Source organism: Zalophus californianus, chromosome 1, assembly GCF_009762305.2.
Source record: "Zalophus californianus isolate mZalCal1 chromosome 1, mZalCal1.pri.v2, whole genome shotgun sequence".
NCBI lineage: Eukaryota > Metazoa > Chordata > Mammalia > Carnivora > Otariidae > Zalophus > Zalophus californianus.
In genome coordinates, this window is record NC_045595.1 from 87,516,577 (window position 1) to 87,534,753 (window position 18,177).

Below are 18,177 nucleotides of genomic sequence, written 5' to 3' on the forward strand. Positions count from 1 at the left end.
CACCTGTGCACATGCGCACACACTCTCGCAAAAACAAAATTTTAAAATAAATGGTGAGTGAAATTAACCATTGTAGCCTATGTTAAACAGAAACTGAGATTATGGTAGTCTTCAAAGTTTGGGGAGCAGAAAATCTGTATCTATGAGTACAACCTCTTTTCAAGATCACTAGAATCATCCAGAAAGGAAGCTTTTTTTTTTAAGATTTTATTTATTTATTCATGAGAAACAGAGAGAGAGAGGGAGAGAGAGGCAGAGGGAGAAGCAGGCTCCCAAGGAGCAGGGAGTCCGATGTGGGACTCGATCCCAGGACCCTGGGATCATGACCTGAGCCGAAGGCAGACGTTTAACCATCTGAGCCACCCAGGCGCCCCATAAAGGAAGCTTTATGAGTAAATAATGAGTATTAGCCTTAGTGATGCAGAATCCAGGACAGGGAGTTGTATGATTTTACACGAAGATGCACCTGATCTCTAATCTAATAATCTTAGCTTGTAAATTCCTAGCAGTCTACGTTTGTATTTCTCATTAACAAGGCAACTCCATGCCTTTCCTTTGTTAGATTCATCCGTAAAGAGACTCTTGGGAATCCATTTCCGGAGGTGGGCTAAGAGGCTGTTCTGTGTACTGACTGGGAACGGAGACTCGGGAGATTCTGGTGTGTCAGTCCACCTGGGTGGAGTCCCTTCTCCCTGGCTTTGTAGCTGTGTGATCTTGGAAAGTTGTTTACCCTCTGTGAGCCTCAGTTTCCCCATCAGATGCTGCTGTAGTTTTACATGAATAATGTCAAGAATTTAGCACAGAGCCTGGAGGAAAGGCCTGATACATATTAGATACGATTTATATTTGTCGCCAATTTTAGTTGTGTTCGATTCACCAATTTTTCTTTTTATGCCAAATCTAGCGAGGACAGTTTCGGTCTGGGTTTTCTTTCCTCTTCCCCAACCCACCCCTTCCCCATCTCTTTTCATTAAACCAGGAGAAGGTGGCCATGAAACAACCGTTTGAAATGAAGTCTGCTTTGTGTCCATCCGTTGGGAAAAGGCTTTGATCACAGCCGAGCTGTGGGTGTTTGGCAGGCTGCCCACTCCTGCCCAGGCGAAGAGGCATCTCTGAAGGTTTAGATATTTTAAAAAAGGAAGGGAAAAGGGCAGCTCGTGGGTTCCTCGAGGGTGTGTATAAATGGCAACCTCTCCTCCTCCCCAAGCTTCAAGGGCCTCTCCTCTTTCCAGGCCAGGGTGTCTGGGTGTCCACGCGCCTTGTCTCTCTGAGCCGTGAGCTGCAGGGAGTGCACGACGCTGCCCTTAGCATTCTGGTGGTTCACAAGCACATTGCTTGCTTCTGGCCCTCATTAGTTGGCTGTCTCCAGCATACAGAGGACACTGGAAAAGCCAACCCGCCTTGCGCCTAAAGCAGGGGCAGGAGGGCAGAGCCTCCTCCTCCTGGAAGCCAGCCCCAGCAGCATTATGTAAATGACTTCTGGGAATTGCTAGCCTGGTCCTGGTGAGCCTGGAAGATCACCTTGCAAGTGGGCCCGAGGCCAGCCTGACAGATGGCCTGGGCTGCTGCAGCATGACCCACATTAGGCCCATCAAGTGTGTTCCCTGAAGGCTAGTGGCCTGGCCAGGAGTGGCAGAGCAGCTGTCCAGGGGGACAGCGCAGGCTGTGATGTGGGTTCCCAGCTCCGCTCACCCCTCCTCCCCACAGTGCTGTCTCTGAAAGGGAACAGACCAGCTCTCTCCTTCCTCTTGAGAGCACAGCTCTGGGCCTCATGATTTTGGGGTTTGAGGTCTGGCCTAGACACTCTACATGACAATCCCTCACCAAAGTGGCCAAATATTCCCATCAAGTGAACCAGCTACTACAATGTTAAAAAAGGATAATAAATGAGCAAAGCCTACTTGGAAACTTTGTTCAGAAACCCTGTGACTTCTACAGAGTATTAAGAAAATATTGAACTTTCAAATTTTATGATTTCATGTCCTCTGAGACTGCAAACCTCTTACCCAGTTCTCTTTTTTAAAGCATGAATCCTTTGTATAATACTTGGAAAGTAAATGTATAACATTTTTTCTCCCTTCCATTAGAAATAATGCCTGGGGAAATTTAACGTTCCTGGATTCAGCCTGTGGATTTGAGATAAGGATTCAAGGAGAGAAGCCTTTTAACTCAGAACAGAATCTGTTTGCAGCTATTGTTCAATTAACGTAAAGTATCTAGTTACTGGGCATGTTGCATAATGCATGACAGCGTAAACCAAACCTCTTAAGTGCTGACACTGAACTCCTTGATAACAGTGAAGAGTGAAGTAAATTGTTCCTTTTTTTTAGAAGTCCCCTAAAACAAAGCTTCTCAAGACTGAATGAATCAACACTTTTGAGCTGAGTCACAGTCAAGGGATGTCCCTGTGTGTGTGCCCATGCTGATAAAAAAAATCTAGAAGGAAACAGAAAAAAAAAAAAAAACCCACATGTCATGTCCTCTTTAAGAGCCAGAAAAGCTGTCAGAAGAATTAAGATTAAACCTCACGAGAGTCTGTGGGTGTGGAAAGTCACCAGCTAGCTAATATTAACATAGCTTGCAACAGAACGCTGTTGCTAGAAATAGGACAATCGCATCACTACCACTAAGCAATTTGCATTCTGTGGACCAGCCCCTAAATTCCTCCTGGCTCCTACTGCCCTTTGGGCAGTGTATTTCTGGACGCTCTTAGATGGTCGGCACTCGAACTTGGCTGTCTCGTTTCACCAGGAACCCTACCCAAAAGAGGAAGCAGCAAGAACATTTGCTTTGTTTGCAGGAAAGTGATCAAGCTACAAGCAAATCTTTAGGCATCTGAGGATTTGTGAAGCTTCGAGACTTCATATGGTTGCTGACAGGGTGGGGCAGACAAGAACCTTCTTACTTTCCTCACCATGGATAATCTGTTGCCTCAGTCTAGATTCTCTTACTTCAAAAAATATCCTCTCCATGCGATTAGGAAATATCTCTCGATCCTCAGAAACCAAAAAGCTGAAGAACAGGTATCATTTTGTTTATATTATCTTTAAGGATAACTAGTGTTTGCTTTTGGGTGTTGCTTTTACGTGACTTAATGATTTAGTGTTTGCTAGTTTACATGTTTATAGGCACAGGTCGGCCCCTGCTTGCGGCTATTCGGATTTAGCAATCACAAAAGCAAGCAGGCTTGTGAAGATTTATTTGAACTTGGAACATTTGGATCCTGACATTAAGCTCAAGTTCTGTAATAAAACCATGCACTTTTCCTTTTTCTGAATAGCTAGACCAAACTACTCTATCAGAGTTAAATTGTAGACTCCTTGACAGCTTTTTAGGGCAGGAAATACAAATTTTAAACTATTAATATCTTGACAAATAAAAGTATTAGACCCTAGAAATACACTTGTCTTCTTGTGTGTATTTATGGCTATGTTAATATCACCAGGATTTGCAAAACAAGAAACATTGTGTAGACTGTAAATATGATAGCCTCAAACAGATCACTAACAAGCTATGACGATCATTCAGAAATAATTAGTCATCTTTTTTAGTGGAGAGCAGGGTATGGGGCACTGCAGTTTTCAGTCTTTTTAGCCAATCAAAAGTTAGGGTTTCTAGTAGTAGACTCTAGCATGTGGGAGTATAAACATTAAAAAAATTTTTTTTAAATGTCTGATCACTTCTTGTTTAAAATCATGCTTTCATTTTATTGTTTTGAGATGTATTTCATTCTAGCCCTTAAGAATCTATGAGAAGACATTTCTAAAAACTGCATTTCTGAATTGTACCAAATTAGAAGAAGAAATGGCAGTATGCGATCTATTTAAATCTGGTGGCTCATTTCGGAAAAAGTATGACCATGGTAAAGGACAGATGTATATCCACATGGAAGAGTCATAAATTGCTTGTACATCCTGCTTATAACTAGAACTACAAAACTGCATGGGAGATATTAGTAGTGTTCTGAATTTGAATGAGATGACCTAGTTTAATAAAACACTTCCAGGAAATGAAAGCAAAGGTCAGCAGACAGAAAATCCTCTAATGACAGGTTTCCCAAAAAGTCAATGCTTAACTTGGAAGATGAAAATCATTATTACTGTTCCAGAGGAAACTGCTTTTATGCCATGCTCTAATGATTTTACAAGAGCTGGAAATTCAGATTGTGCTTACTAAGGGGGTTGGGCTGGTCCAGTTTATCTCTTACTTAGGCAAGGTGTCCTGATTACCAGAGAAATCTTTTGGTTTCCCCCTCTCAGCAGGTGCTTGCTTTTGAAGTGGAAAGCCAGAGACCTGGGTGGCGGTCCTCTGAGTTGTGGTCTACCACACTCATTATTAATGTCTGCATCACAGGCTTCTTCAGGCCTCATTATAATAGGGGTTGGAGGGGTGTGGGCAGTGGGGAGTGGGGAGTGGCTGAAAGGGTGGGCTGGAACTGTGGAATGTGGATTAAGTTATTCCCCCCCCCCCTTCTCAGTGTTGTAAGTTTTCAGAGCTGTGTCTATAGTGCTTGTGCGGTTTATTTATTTAGTTTGTTTAAAAAATGTTACAAAATGCATTCAGAAGAACATCAGAATACAACATGGATCCTCGGACTTGGACTGGGTGGGTGGTCCCCCCTTCCCAGTTTACAGCCATTTGGGATGACCTAGCAATCATGACCATTGTGTGGTTTTTTAACTTTCTATACAAATTAATGGAGAAATAAAGAAAAATAACACATTCAGTTCTTTTCTGAAACCAATTAACAGCTCTGCAGACTGTCTCACAGAATTAGAGAAATTAGGTCAGAGTCAATCATGGCTAACCTTGGAAAGCTTGTTGGAAAGTTATAAAGAAGGTTAATAATGTCTATAATTTTAGGACCTGCATATCTGTTGTCTCTAATGCTTACAGTCCTGTAATATGGACTCTCAGTATAAAGGTGAGGAAAGTAAGACAAAGACCTCAAGAGCCCTTGCCCAAGGCCACCCACCTAGAAAGTATTGAAGGAAGATTGGAATTCCTGTCTGCTTGGCTTTAAACTTGACCTATTTGGGGGAGCCTGGCTGGCTCAGTTGGTGGAGTTTCTTGATCTCAGGATCATGAGTTCTAACCCCACGTTGGTAGTAGAGTTTACTTAAAAGAGAAAAAAAAAAGCTTGACCCATTTTACCATGCTTGATCTCTGAATGATCTATACTAACACAGTGATAGCAACATAGCAAACTGCTAATCTTTCTCCTAGAAAGTATTTCTAACACTCCAGATGTTTACATGCCACTGTCATAATTTTTACCCTAAGTTCATGGTGTGATTAACTTCTTAATATTTTTCTATATTTGCATATAAATCACTTGCTTTTATTTATTTTTTACTTTTTTGCTGTTTTTATTATGCACTACATTAATACACTGCATAACCTTCTAGAAGGGGTAGGTGAGCATAATGGAGTTATTTTTCACCAATCAGGAAAATGCTTCCTTAGTGGATATTCTCCAAACCCTTTGACACATAGTAACAAACTCCAGAGACATGCCTCTTTCCATCCAATTCCACTGATATGAATAATGGGCAAGGCTTTTTTCTTCACCCGTTAGTGGACCTGGGGATGTGTGCAGTGGCTATGCCCGGAATGAGCAAGCCCACGGCCATGACTCCGGTCCCTGGACAGAATCTCGAACCACATTGCAAAGCAGTTGCCAAGCAAATCACTTACTTCTTAAACTTAAGTTTGTTTAGAAAGAAAATTTTATATAACTACTATATATGGAAAACCACTGTCATTTACTGTAAACAGAAGAGAAACATAAATATAGGGGCACCTGGGTGGCTCAGTCGTTAAGCGTCTGCCTTTGGCTCAGGTCATGATCCCAGGGTCCTGGGATTGAGCCCCACATCGGGCTCCTTGCTCGGCGGGGAGCCTGCTTCTCCCTCTCCTTCTCCCCCTGCTTGTGTTCCCTCTCTCGCTGTCTCTCTCTCTCTCTCTCTGTCAAATAAATAAATAAAATCTTAAAAAAAAGAAACATAAATATAATAAAAACAAAATAATACTAAATTCTAGCTAGACACTGTTACCTGGGGAACCTCTGAGCCTGAAACCTACTCTGTTAAGAAGGAAGATTAGCATCCTAATAGCCAACTGAGACATTTCTCCGGGGCAGAGATGGAAGGGAATTAAAAGATAGCCAATTTATCAATTCCAAGGAATTCGTTGTTATTTAATGTAGTGTCTGCATGCTACCTAAAATCTTCTCTGACCCCATCTAGCACCATTGGGTCCCCCACCCATGTTGTGTTCACCCACTTGGAAATACTACCCGAGGCACACTATCTGTTTCTCCTCCTCCCTATAACCTAGAATTCTGTCCTTTACTTACAACTTGCCCACCTGGAGATCGCCTACACATTCCTCAAGACTCAGGTTAAATAGGCTCTGTAAAAAATCTTTTTCCAGCTTTGCTAGGAAGAGTGAAGTTTAGCTCTTCCTTTTCCAAGATAGTCTGTCTGTGTCTAATACAGCCCCTTACTATGTAATATGTAGTAAGCCGTTTGCTTACATGTGTATGTGCACCCAGACACGTGACACGGAGTGGTATCTTGTTCTTTGTTCTCTCAGAGCCCCCTGGAGCCTGGTGCAAGCTGGTGTAGCAGTGACTCCTAAGACAGATTGCCTCTGGGGCACACCTCCTTGCCTGGCCCTACCCATGCCTCTACTGGGCCTGAAAGGCCCCCATATATCCCAGTCAGGGCCACTGTTACACTTGCCTTGTCCACAAATGCTTTCTTGTTTAAACGTTCTCCTCAGGATTCTCCCCCCTTGCACTTGATGTCACGCCAACGTGAAGGTTTGACCTAAGGGCTGGTTTGTTTAGGAGTTTTCATCATTATTCCTACCATGCTATGCCAATCAGTGGGTAGACAGGTTATTTACCAAATTGAGAACAAAGATCTGATCCTTTGCATTCCTAGACTCTATTATAGTGGGTATTTCACAAAGCCAACTCCCTAAGTAGAATATTAAGGTCATTAATTAGATGCAGGTGTGGAAGTTTGGGAACATTAGACAGTGAAACATTTCTGAACAGCATTATTCAAATGGTGGTGTAGTGGTGGTGGTGGTGGTGGTCAGGGGGACACAGCTTGAGCCTCAGAGAGCTCTCAGATGAGTTTCGGCAGGGGTACTGACACATTCATGAGGCTATACTGTTGCAGTTCTCGTCTTTGGGTCTAATGCGAATAGCGGAATAGCCGGGGTCTGGCTTAGAGGTAGATGTCTGAGCTTGTGGGAAAAGTGAGACTTGCAGGCAATATTCTCTTGAGTACTGGAGCCCCAGCAGCCTGCTCTGTGACTCAGGTGACTGAGCGGGACACTGAGTGAGGAGGGGAGAATCTGCTCCACTTGAGGGCAGACTGTAGCCTTGGCTTCATCCCAATGAGGCCTACAGAGAATCGAGGGCCCTATGAACCCCCAGGGAATGCTTTTTTTTTTTTTAAGGATTTTATTCATTTATTTGAGAGAAAGAGAGAGCACACACGAGCAGGGTGGGAGGGGCAGAGGGACAGGGAGCAGCAGGCTTCCCTCAGAGCAGGGAGCCCGACATGGGGCTCGATCCCAGGACACTGGGATCATGACCTGAGCAGACGCTTAACTGGCTGAGCCACCCAGGTGCCCCCAGGGAATGCTGCTCTTAGGGGTTAGCACCACTGGTACAGATACTCTTCATGGGAGCCAGCACCAAATGATCAGAGAAGACAGTTTGTGGGACAGTCTACTCTCTCTCCATTGGTGAGCTCCTCCATTTCCATGGCTTTGAACACCACCTATTTGCTGCCAACTCCCAAATATTTATCCCCAGTGCACTTCCGCCTTGTGTATACAATGGCCTATTTGACATCTCCATCTGAATGTCTTGTGCATGTTGCAGACTGAAAGAGAGAACTCACAAGCTCTGTCCTCAAACCTGCTACTCCCCAGGTCATTCAATCAGCACCAAAGCTCAAACCAGAAACATGGGAGTCGCCTTGGTATGTCCCCCTCTCTCCCTCACCTCCCCTTTGCAATCTCTTAACAAGACTAGTCAATTCTACTTCTAAAATAGTGACTGAGGGGCGCCTGGGTGGCTCAGATGGTTAAGCATCTGCTTTCGGCTCAGGTCATGATCCCGGGGTCCTGGGATTGAGTCCTGCATCGGACTCCTTGCTTAGTGGGGAGCCAGCTTCTCCCTCTCCTTCTGCTGCTCCCCCTGTTTGTGCTCTCTTGCCCTGTCTGTCAAATAAATAAAATCTTTTAAAAAAAAAATAAAATAAAATAGTCACTGAATCTTTCATCTTCACCTACCAACCCTGCTGTGTCATCCTCTCTTGCTTGGACCATTGCAACAGCACTTGAATTTGGGTCTCTGCACTCACTCTCATTACCTGACAATCCAAGTTCCTCATAGCAGTCAGAATGTTCTCTTTAAGTGAAAACCTTTTTTTTTTTTTTTTAAGATTTTTATTTATTTGATAAAGAGAGAGACAGCGAGAGAGGGAACACAAGCAGGGGGGGTGGGAGAGGGTGAAGCAGGCTTCCCACTGAGCAGAGAGCCCAATGTAGGGCTCGATCCCAGGACCTTGGGATCATGACCTGAGCTGAAGGCGGACACCTAATGACTGAGCCACCCAGGCGCCCCTTTAAGTGAAAATCTTGTTCACCCCGGTGCAGGGAACATGGTTATTCTCGCTTGCTATTTTAGTCCCAGTGCCAAAAATAAATAAGGCACATAGTAGGTGATACATTTATAGAACTGAATGAGTGAATGTGGAGGTTGGGGAAGTCAGGGGCCGAGATGCTATGATGCAGGGGAAGGCAAGGCATGGTGAAAATGGGATTATTTTTAGTAAACAGAGGCTGGCGAGATCTAGGGAAAACGGTGCAATTTGTTTTATGAATGTGGAACTAGAGATTAAGAGGTTTTGCCAAGTTCACACAGCTCATTTGGATCAGTGCTGGGATCTGAAGAGACACCAGAGTACTGGGGTTAGATTTTGCCTGTTTGACTCCAAGTTCAGTGCTCTCTCCAGGGTGTATTGTGAGTCTTAGCAGAGATGTAGAAAGGGGCAATATGACTACCAAAAAAAGAAAAAAGGATTCTTTAGGCTGGGTCCAGAGGGCAGGTAATGCTTGAAGGTCAACTTGTCAATAACAAATAAACCTCCCTGATGAAAGACTAAGACAGAGAAGAGTCAACTGGTTTGAGCTCTTGTCTCTCAATTTATCCTGCCCTTCAGTAGGCTCATGGACTTGAATCTCTTCTTTGTGTTCCATAGATGAGGCGTCAGAAAACACAGGATGGTTAATTCATGGACAAGAATTGGGGATGATCTGTGCTGATGGTGCTTTGCTCTATTGGACAGAAAGACTTCTTTCTGAACAAGAAATATCATCTATGAGCTGATGTGACATGTCTTGCTTATTTAACAGTAACTCTGCTTAAAATAAGGAGAGTGGCCTTTGGGGCCAGGGACATGTATACAATATATACATGTACTATATATATACATATATATATATATGCACATATACACACACATATATATTGGAATTTGACCCTTGAATTGGTATAATATCATCTTCCGAAAAAATTAATCCACCTAATTTTTTTACTATCTTTCTATATTCTTATTATCTGAAAATGTAATCATGTTATTATGAATGTCCTTATATAAATATGGATAAAAAATGTTGGCCTGGATGGGACTGAATGCAAAGCTTAAAAGAACTCTGCTTGGTCATCTTGTCTAATGGAATTCCTTAATTCATTCAGGTATTAAGCAATTTTTCTCATATATATTATGTGTGGAACACATTTATAAGGGATAAAAATATAAAAATGAACTAGGCGGCCCCTCTGTGATGCTTATAGTCTCAATGAGTAGAAAGATCCGTACTCAAATGTTTATAAAATGAGCCAAAAACTACACACTGCAGTCACAGCAGGGGTATCTGGCTCAAGACCTGCTCTGATGAATCTGCTTAAAATGAGGAGAGTAGTCTTTGAGGACCAGGGGGCATGTACAGTAGCTATATTTTAATTAAGGATTAGAACCAAAATATTATTGGAGGTTGTTCTAAAGTTTCTTTTCAATGGCTTAAGAAAAGGTTTCAAACAGGGTCACTGGATTTTTATTTCTTACTGGGTTACTTAATGAATGCTAACCTCAAAGCTGGGTTGTTAAATAAATATTTGGATTTAATTTGAACATTAGAAACTTTGCTCTTCATTTTGGCTCTTATACCTGCTCTGAATAACAATATAAAAATTAAGGACTCCCTTCACACCCCCCAATAAATCCATGTTGAGATTTGAAATGTTACACAAGGGTTTCAAGTGGCTGATGCAGGCTCTAGGTGAAATGATATAATTTTCACTACAGCTTGGTTTAAGAAATGTTAAGAGGCTTTAGCTCCTTAAAGTGAGTTGGTTATATCTTGAGCATAAACCAAAGTTATCCGTTTTTTAAAGCTTCTTTAAAAAAGTCATGAGATACTATTGATCATTCAAATGACCATCTCAGGGGGAAATTAAAGGCATTTGGCTCACGTCCTTGTGCTTGGGTAGGAAAAAAGCTTTTCTCCTCCAGAACCAAGAGGAAAAGAGTATCTGGTAGAATGTAAGATAGTGGGCAGAGATCCCACCATACTCCTGTGCAGAAATTCGTGTGATTATATATAGGTAACAAGAGCAGTTAAATTGATATAATAATATGAAGGTGAACCTTAATATTTCTGACTATTAAATGTGACATTAAAAGTTGAATCATTTTATCATGGTAATCGTAACAGTCACCTCTATCTGAAGGGAGAAATTACAAAGAAAAAAAGGAGGTATTTATTTACCCAAGAAAGCCTCCAGGGGTTTTCTCCATGTCTTCATCCATTCAGGCTGCTACAACAAAATATCATAGATTGGGGGGCACCTGGGTGGCTCAGTCAGTTAAGCGTCTGCCTTCGGCTCAGGTCATGATCCCAGGGTCCTGGGATCGAGTCCCGCATCGGGCTCTCTGCTCAGCGGGGAGTCTGCTTCTCCCTCTCACACTCCCCCTGCTTGTGTTCCCTCTCTCGCTGTGTCTCTCCCTCTTTCAAATAAATAAAGTAGAAATTCAAAAGATACCATTTTATCCTTAAAAATAGATTAAAGAGGGGCACCTGGGTGGCTCAGTCATTAAGCGTCTGCCTTCAGCTCAGGTCATGATCCCAGGGTCCTGGGATCGAGCCCCGCATTGGGCTCCCTGCTCAGCGGGAAATCTGCTTCTTCTCCCTCTCCCTCTATGCTCTCTGTCTCTTTCTCAAATAAATAAATAAATAAATCTTTACAAAAATATCATAGACTGGGTGGCTTATAAACCATGGAAATTTTTTCCTCACATTTCTGGAGGCTGAAAATCTGAGACCAAGGGGCTGGCAGTTTCCATGTCTGGTGAAAGCCTTCTTCCTGGTTGCAGACTGCCGAGCTCTCAGTTGTAACCCCACATGGCAGAAGGAGACGAAGGAACTAACTCTTCAGGGTCTCATTTTTAAGGGCACAAATCGCATTCATGAGGGCTCCACCCTCATGACCTAATCACCTCCCAAAGGACCCCTCTTAATACCATCACAATGGGGGGATAGGAATTCAACATACGAATTTGGGGTTGGGGGACACAAACATTCAGTCTGCAGCATTGCATAACCTCCAAGATGCCTGAGAATTGTAATTGAGAGCTTGGCTCTCTGGTCATCAGCACCCACTCTCCTGTTCTTCCCCTCTCCCAAACTTGTCTTCTCTGTCTGAGAAAATGGCACCATCACCATCCATCTATTACTGAGGGAGAGACCTAGGAGTCATCTTTGGCATTTTCTGCTCGCTCAGTCAATATCTAATTTATTGCCAAGTCCTTTCAGTTCTATCCCTAAACATCCTTCCGATCCATCTGTTGTCTTCTCTCTCACCACCATAGCCCAGAGGCCGTCATCACGTCTTGTCTGAAATGCTGTAACAGCCTTCCGACTGGTCTTCCTCTGTCCCCCGCTGTCCCGTCTAAGCAGTTCTTCCCACTACAGCCAGAGAGGTCTTCTGGAGAACACAAACCTGACAGGAAATTCCCTAGTCTCATGCTTACATTCTTTCATTGGCTTCTTTCCACTCACTTGTAAGATCAAGACAAAGTTGCCCAAAATGGAGGGTCCTATGTGGTCTGACCCTGATCCTCTTTCCTGATGCATGCTTATCTTGCCTCCCTTTCTCTCTGCACCCCAGCTACAGTGCCCTTCTTCCACTTCTCCCTGTTCCCTTGCCACTCCCCAGCCAGGGCCTTTGTTCCAAGTGTCCCCTCACCATCCTCCCTTAGTATCTACTCTTCCTTGAGATCTTAATTCAGTCTTAAGTCCCTTAGGGCAGCCTTTCCTGCCTTTCCCACCTTGGTCCTGTAGGTCTGTTTGTGGGGCTGTTTGATTCCCGGTATGTCCTGGATGACTGGCAAAGTGCCTGTGAGATGTAAGGCACTATGAATATAAGTTTGTGAAATTGGTTCGTGGGATGGGCGGCATGGTCAATAGTGTGGAAGGGATTAGGAGGATGATAAATGCTATCCTGAAACAGAAGTGCTTGAAGGAATCCTGGATGTTAGTTTTTGAGAGGAAGAAATTTAAGACATGGTTGTTTTTTGTATGTATTTGTTTCTTGTGTGTTTCACAAGACCTATAGGGCTAATTTGTAGAGAAAATGGAGGTGCATTTGAGATGTTCCAGAGGAAATAACCATAACTAGTGAGAAAAAATTCAGGGAAAGTTTGTGATACAATCATAAGGATGAACATTCTAAAAATGAGAGGTAGAGGAATGGGCTACCTTTTGCAGAGGGCAGGGTATCTCCTTGGTACAGGTATGTCAGTTAGAATTCACTTGTTTTACTTGGTTAGCTGTAGATACTCCTCAATCTGAGCATGTTTCTCCAGAATCTAAGGCCAAAGAAGACAGAATCAAATGTCTTTGGAGATTCAGGTAGCATGTAACCCTCTATCAAGGAAAGGAACTATAGGGCGCCTGGGTGGCTCAGTTGGTTAAGCGACTGCCCTCAGCTCAGGTCATGATCCTGGAGTCCCGGGATCGAGTCCCGCATCGGGCACCCTGCCCGGCAGGGAGTCTGCTTCACCCTCTGACCCTCCCCCCCCATGTGCTTTCTCTCTCTCTCATTCTCTCTCAAATCAATAAATAAAATCTTTAAAAAAAATAAAAAAAATAGTTAAAAAAAAAAGGAAAGGAACTATAACTACATCCAGAAAAACACCTCTGGTGAAAAGCTTATGCATCAGTGACTAGATTTTCTGAGCCTGAGTGACCACTGAACTACTCGTACCCATAGTTTTATAGGTTTTAAAACCCCCTCCAGCATAAGGATAAATAACTAAGTATACTTTGTAGTCATTGATGAAGAGGGGCAATGAGAAATTTCAGGTTATTTTGTTGCATTTTAACCACTGTTTTGTTTTGTTTTGTTCTCCTTTTCCTTAATATCAAGCCCCTTTTGTCTTCCATTCCCTTTTCCTGCATTTAATGCTGACAAGTTTATGCTTATCATGGCCCCTTCCGAAGGTGTTCCATCCTTCTTGTCCATATTATCATTGGTCATCCATCACTTTTGTAAAGTGTTAGGTAATTAAGATTGTTGGAGATATCTGGACCCTGAGTTGACTTTTGCGCTATTTCTAGTCCTGTTATCTGCTCCTAAACTTTCCTAATCTACTGTACATGCCTTTGAAACACAGGAGCCAGTAAATGGCTAAACACCAAAACCTTTGTCTTAGAAATAAGCACATTAACTCAAATGTAAGTCCACCCTTTTTTGTGGACTACAATGCAGCTGTTTACGCACATTCCTAAACTCGCTATCCTATTCTACCTCCCAGTCTGTCTGCAACATTTTATTTGCTAACTGTTGTTCAGCATGGAAGATGACGTATTTTCTCACCTCATATGACAATTCTATGCTTTAACAGAAAAAGAAATGAACTTCCCACATATGTTGTACTGTTCATAATTTGCTGTGAAGAGAGCAGAGAAAATGTTGGAATTAGTTCTTTCCTGCGCATCCTAAAGGCAGCAAATCAGTAAGGCTATTTGAAGAGTACAACTTGGATTATGCATTCAAGAATGAGGAATTTTACAGTTTTATTAAATGCCTGGTATATGCCAGGAACTTGGCAAGTTTTTTTTACATACATTGTCATTAAATCTTCATAGTAACTTAACAAAATTGGTGGTATTATCTCCTAACTTTAGGGATGAGAGAACTGAGGTGTAAAGAAGTGAGATGACTTGGAACATACTCATAAGTGATGTCAGTAAGATTTTAGCTCCAGGTTTGCTGGTGTGTCTGACTCCAAATTCTGATTCACTAGCTCATAGTGAGATACTTCCCACTGATAGGTCCTTTTCTCTTCCCCTCGCTCTTCCCTTTCTTCTTTCCGTGGTATTAGATGTTATTTCATTTATTTGAGGATAGAGGGGTTAAAAATAAAACCACTGTAACTACTCTTCAGGGGAGATACCTTAAATCCTCTTAGGTAGAGATCCATGTTTTTGAGACGTATTAAAAAACAAAATTCAATGGAGTACATTTTAAGGACCTTATTGGCTTTATTCATTGATTCATGAATTGGGCAGCATCCCATCTAGCTGATAAAAGCTCTGCAGAGTAGGGGCACCTGGGTGGCTCAGTCATTAAGCGTCTGCCTTCGGCTCAGGTCTGATGGGATCGAGCCCCGCAGCAAGCTCCCTGCTCAGTGGGAAGCCTGCTTCTCCCTCTCCCACTCCCCCTGCTTGTGTTCCCTCTCTTGCTGTCTCTCTCTCTGTCAGATAAATAAAAATTAAAAAAAAAACAACAACAAAACTCTGAGGAGCTGTACAAAATGAAAGACTTTTACAGGCAGAAGGAAGAGGGACAGGAACTTAGGCTAGTAAAAAGTAGATCGGTTGTGAAAAGGTCATCTCCTTTAGGGGACGGCAGAGGTCTATCAGGCAGATTACCTCACTAGTGCTGACCAGTTAATTCCAGGTTGACTGATTTAAGATTCCATTCCTCGGAGATGCTGAAACTGTAATTAAGATGGGTATTAAGTCTCAGTTTGATGACATGGACTTTGCATAAGTGATTCCATTTGGGTGCTGTTGTCCCTTTCTGAACGAGTCCTCCATTTTGACAAGACTTTCAACCTAACTGAGAGATGTGATCCAAATTCAAGGTATTGGTGCCACTCCTAGATACTTTTCTGAAGTTCTTGCCATTTTTGCTGATCTTCTGTGTGGTATTTACACCTTGTGGTGTCCTTCTGCTGAATCTCTGTGGTATTCACAGGGCATGACTTCAGGTTCACGTTTTTTAAGTTGGTAATTCTCTTCCTTTTCTGATGTTCAAGTCTTAAGGAGATCATTTGCTTGTTGGCTAGTGGCTGGGATCAGGCATTAAAGGCTTTTGAGATAAGACAGCATACCAGGAAGGCTACTCTGATTACTATAAGCAGGAGAATTCTCAACGTCTGGAATGCACTTTGGAGCCATGTTTCCCCAGGACTCAAACCAATCAAAATCACATACGTTGAAGAAAGACCACATTGAAGGAGTCACTTTCTTGAGCCAAGTGGCTTATTCAGTGATCTTATGTAGCTGAGTTTCAACTTCCCCAGAAGTATTAATCTGAGTGCACCCGGTGGTTTTTGCCAGAGACACCTCCTCGCTCAGCTAAAAGATAATCAAAGGCTATTCTATTATCAAGAACAACCTTGGTCAGAGAGTCTAAGGATTTTTGTTGGACAGCTGTTGCATTAGCAACAGATTCTGCAATATCTCCAAGAGTTAAGGAGAGGTTCCTGATCATAGCCTCATTTGCACTTACTCCTAGCCCGGGGAACAGTGATCTACCAAAGGAAGCTGATTTTGAATCATGAATACTTCCTGATAATTTGCGTTTGAGTTTGTCTCTCTCAAATATGACACTCCAGTCAAAGCCTTGGCAATATAACCAGTGTTTCCAATGGTGTCCTGTTACAAGAACAGATTCTTACTGAACTTATGCAAATAACTAACTGTATGGCCATGAAAAGAATACTCAAGAGTTTCTGAATTCTGGGATCATAATTCTTAGACATAAAATAAGCAGGTGAGCTAGAAGGTAGCACAATGACCATTTTGGAACTTAAGGATCCTATTTCTTTAGCTACACCTTGGGTCTCTGGGAACCAAATTAATACCTAAGAGGGATGTGATAGTAGGTGGGGGGATGTGGGGTGTTTTACGGTGTACCTTATTGCACAGAAATTTTCTTGAAGTTGGCAGGTGACCTAGTGTCAGTCTAACCTCTTCCATGACCAAATTACCAAATATGGGAGTCTTAGAATTAAGTGGTGAGCATTCGAAAAGCTTTTAAGTGCTTAACTCATGCCTACCAACTTTGTGGCTTTTGGCTTCTGAGATTGTCTTTAGCAGTGGCCTTTACCTACACAAAACAATACAAACAAGAACATTAACAAAACGAACTAACCAAAGAGATATTATTTTTTTTCATTTTTTTATTATTATGTTAATCACCATACATTACATCATTAGTTTTTGATGTAGTGTTCCAGGATTCATTGTTTGTGCATATAACCCAGTGCTCCACGCAGAATGTGCCCTCTTTAATACCCATCACCAGGCTAACCCATCACCCCACCCCCCTCCCCTCTAGAACCCTCAGTTTGTTTTTCAGAGTCCATCGTCTCTCATGGTTCGTCTCCCCCTCCAACTTACTCCCCTTCATTCTTCCCCTCCTGCTATCTTCTTCTTCTTCTTCTTTTTTAACATATATTGCATTATTTGTTTCAGAAGTACAGATCTGTGATTCAACAGTCTTGCACAATTCACAGCGCTCACCATAGCACATACCCTCCCCAATGTCCATCACCCAGCCACCCCATCCCTCCCACCCCCCACCACTCCAGCAACCCTCAGTTTGTTTCCTGAGATTAAGAATTCCTCATATCCGTGAAGTCATCTGATACATGTCTTTCTCTGATTGACTTATTTCACTCAGCATAACACCCTCCAGATCCATCCATGTCATTGCAAATGGCAAGATCTCATTCCTTTTGATGGCTGCATAATATTCCATTGTGTATATATACCACATCTTCTTTATCCATTCATCTGTTGATGGACATCTTGGCTCTTTCCACAGTTTGGCTATTGTAGACATTGCTGCTATAAACATTAGGGTGCACGTACCCCTTCGGATCCCTACATTTGTATCTTTGGGGTAAATACCCAGTAGTGCAATTGCTGGATCGTATGGTAGCTCTATTTTCAACTGTTTGAGGAACCTTCATACTGTTTTCCAGAGGGGTTGCACCAGCTTGCATTCCCACCAACAGTGCAGGAGGGTTCCCCTTTCTCCGCATCCCCGCCAACATCTGTCGTTTCCTGACTTGTTAATTTTAGCCATTCTGACTGGTGTGAGGTGGTATCTCATTGAGGTTTTGATTTGGATTTCCCTGATGCCGAGCGATGTTGAGCACTTTTTCATGTGTCTGTTGGCCATTTGGATGTCTTCTTTGGAAAAATGTCTGTTCATGTCTTCTGCCCATTTCTTGATTGGATTATTTGTTCTTTGGGTGTTGAGTTTGATAAGTTCTTTATAGATTTTGGATATTAGCCCTTTATCTGATGTGTCATTTGCAAATATTTTCTCCCATTCTGTCGGTTGTATTTTGGTATTGTGGACTGTTTCTTTTGCTGTGCAAAAGCTTTTTATCTTGATGAAATCCCAATAGTTCATTTTTGCCCTTGCTTCCCTTGCCTTTGGGGATGTTTCTAGGAAGAAGTTGCTGCGGCTGAGGTCAAAGAGGTTGCTGCCTGTGTTCTCCTTTAGGATTTTGATGGCCTCCTGTCTCACCTTTAGGTCTTTAAACCATTTGGAGTCTATTTTTGTGTGTGGTGTAAGGAAATGGTCCAGTTTCATTCTTCTGCATGTGGCTGTCCAATTTTCCCAACACCATTTGTTGAAGAGACTCTCTTTTTTCCACTGGACATTCTTTCCTGCTTTGTCAAAGATGAGTTGACCATAGAGTTGAGGGTCCATTTCTGGGCTCTCTATTCTGCTCCATTGATCTATGTGTCTGTTTTTGTGCCAGTACCATACTGTCT

At 42.5% G+C, this 18,177-nt stretch overlaps 1 protein-coding gene and 1 long non-coding RNA gene across 6 annotated transcripts in view; one reads left to right on the top strand and one right to left on the bottom strand.

The window, feature by feature from the left end:
- The window catches only part of LOC113916733, a 54,927-nt gene that overhangs the window by 19,531 nt on the left and 17,219 nt on the right, over window positions 1-18,177 (bottom strand). The window contains exons 3-4 of the long non-coding RNA XR_004820090.1: window positions 13,970-14,042; window positions 12,850-12,959 (exon numbers count right to left, since the gene is read on the bottom strand). This is a non-coding gene — a long non-coding RNA (uncharacterized LOC113916733). The remainder of the gene's footprint in view (window positions 1-12,849; window positions 12,960-13,969; window positions 14,043-18,177) is intronic.
- ATP2C1 (ATPase secretory pathway Ca2+ transporting 1) overlaps window positions 2,553-18,177 on the top strand; it is a 166,089-nt gene continuing 150,464 nt past the window's right edge. For 4 of the 5 annotated variants that reach the window (XM_035727662.1, XM_027583549.1, XM_035727672.1 and 1 more), the window contains exon 1: window positions 2,553-3,023. In XM_035727662.1, the coding sequence (XP_035583555.1) occupies window positions 2,916-3,023 (108 nt within the window). In that variant the 5' untranslated portion in view covers window positions 2,553-2,915. The remainder of the gene's footprint in view (window positions 3,024-18,177) is intronic. The other variant, XM_027583544.2, reaches the window with a different exon arrangement.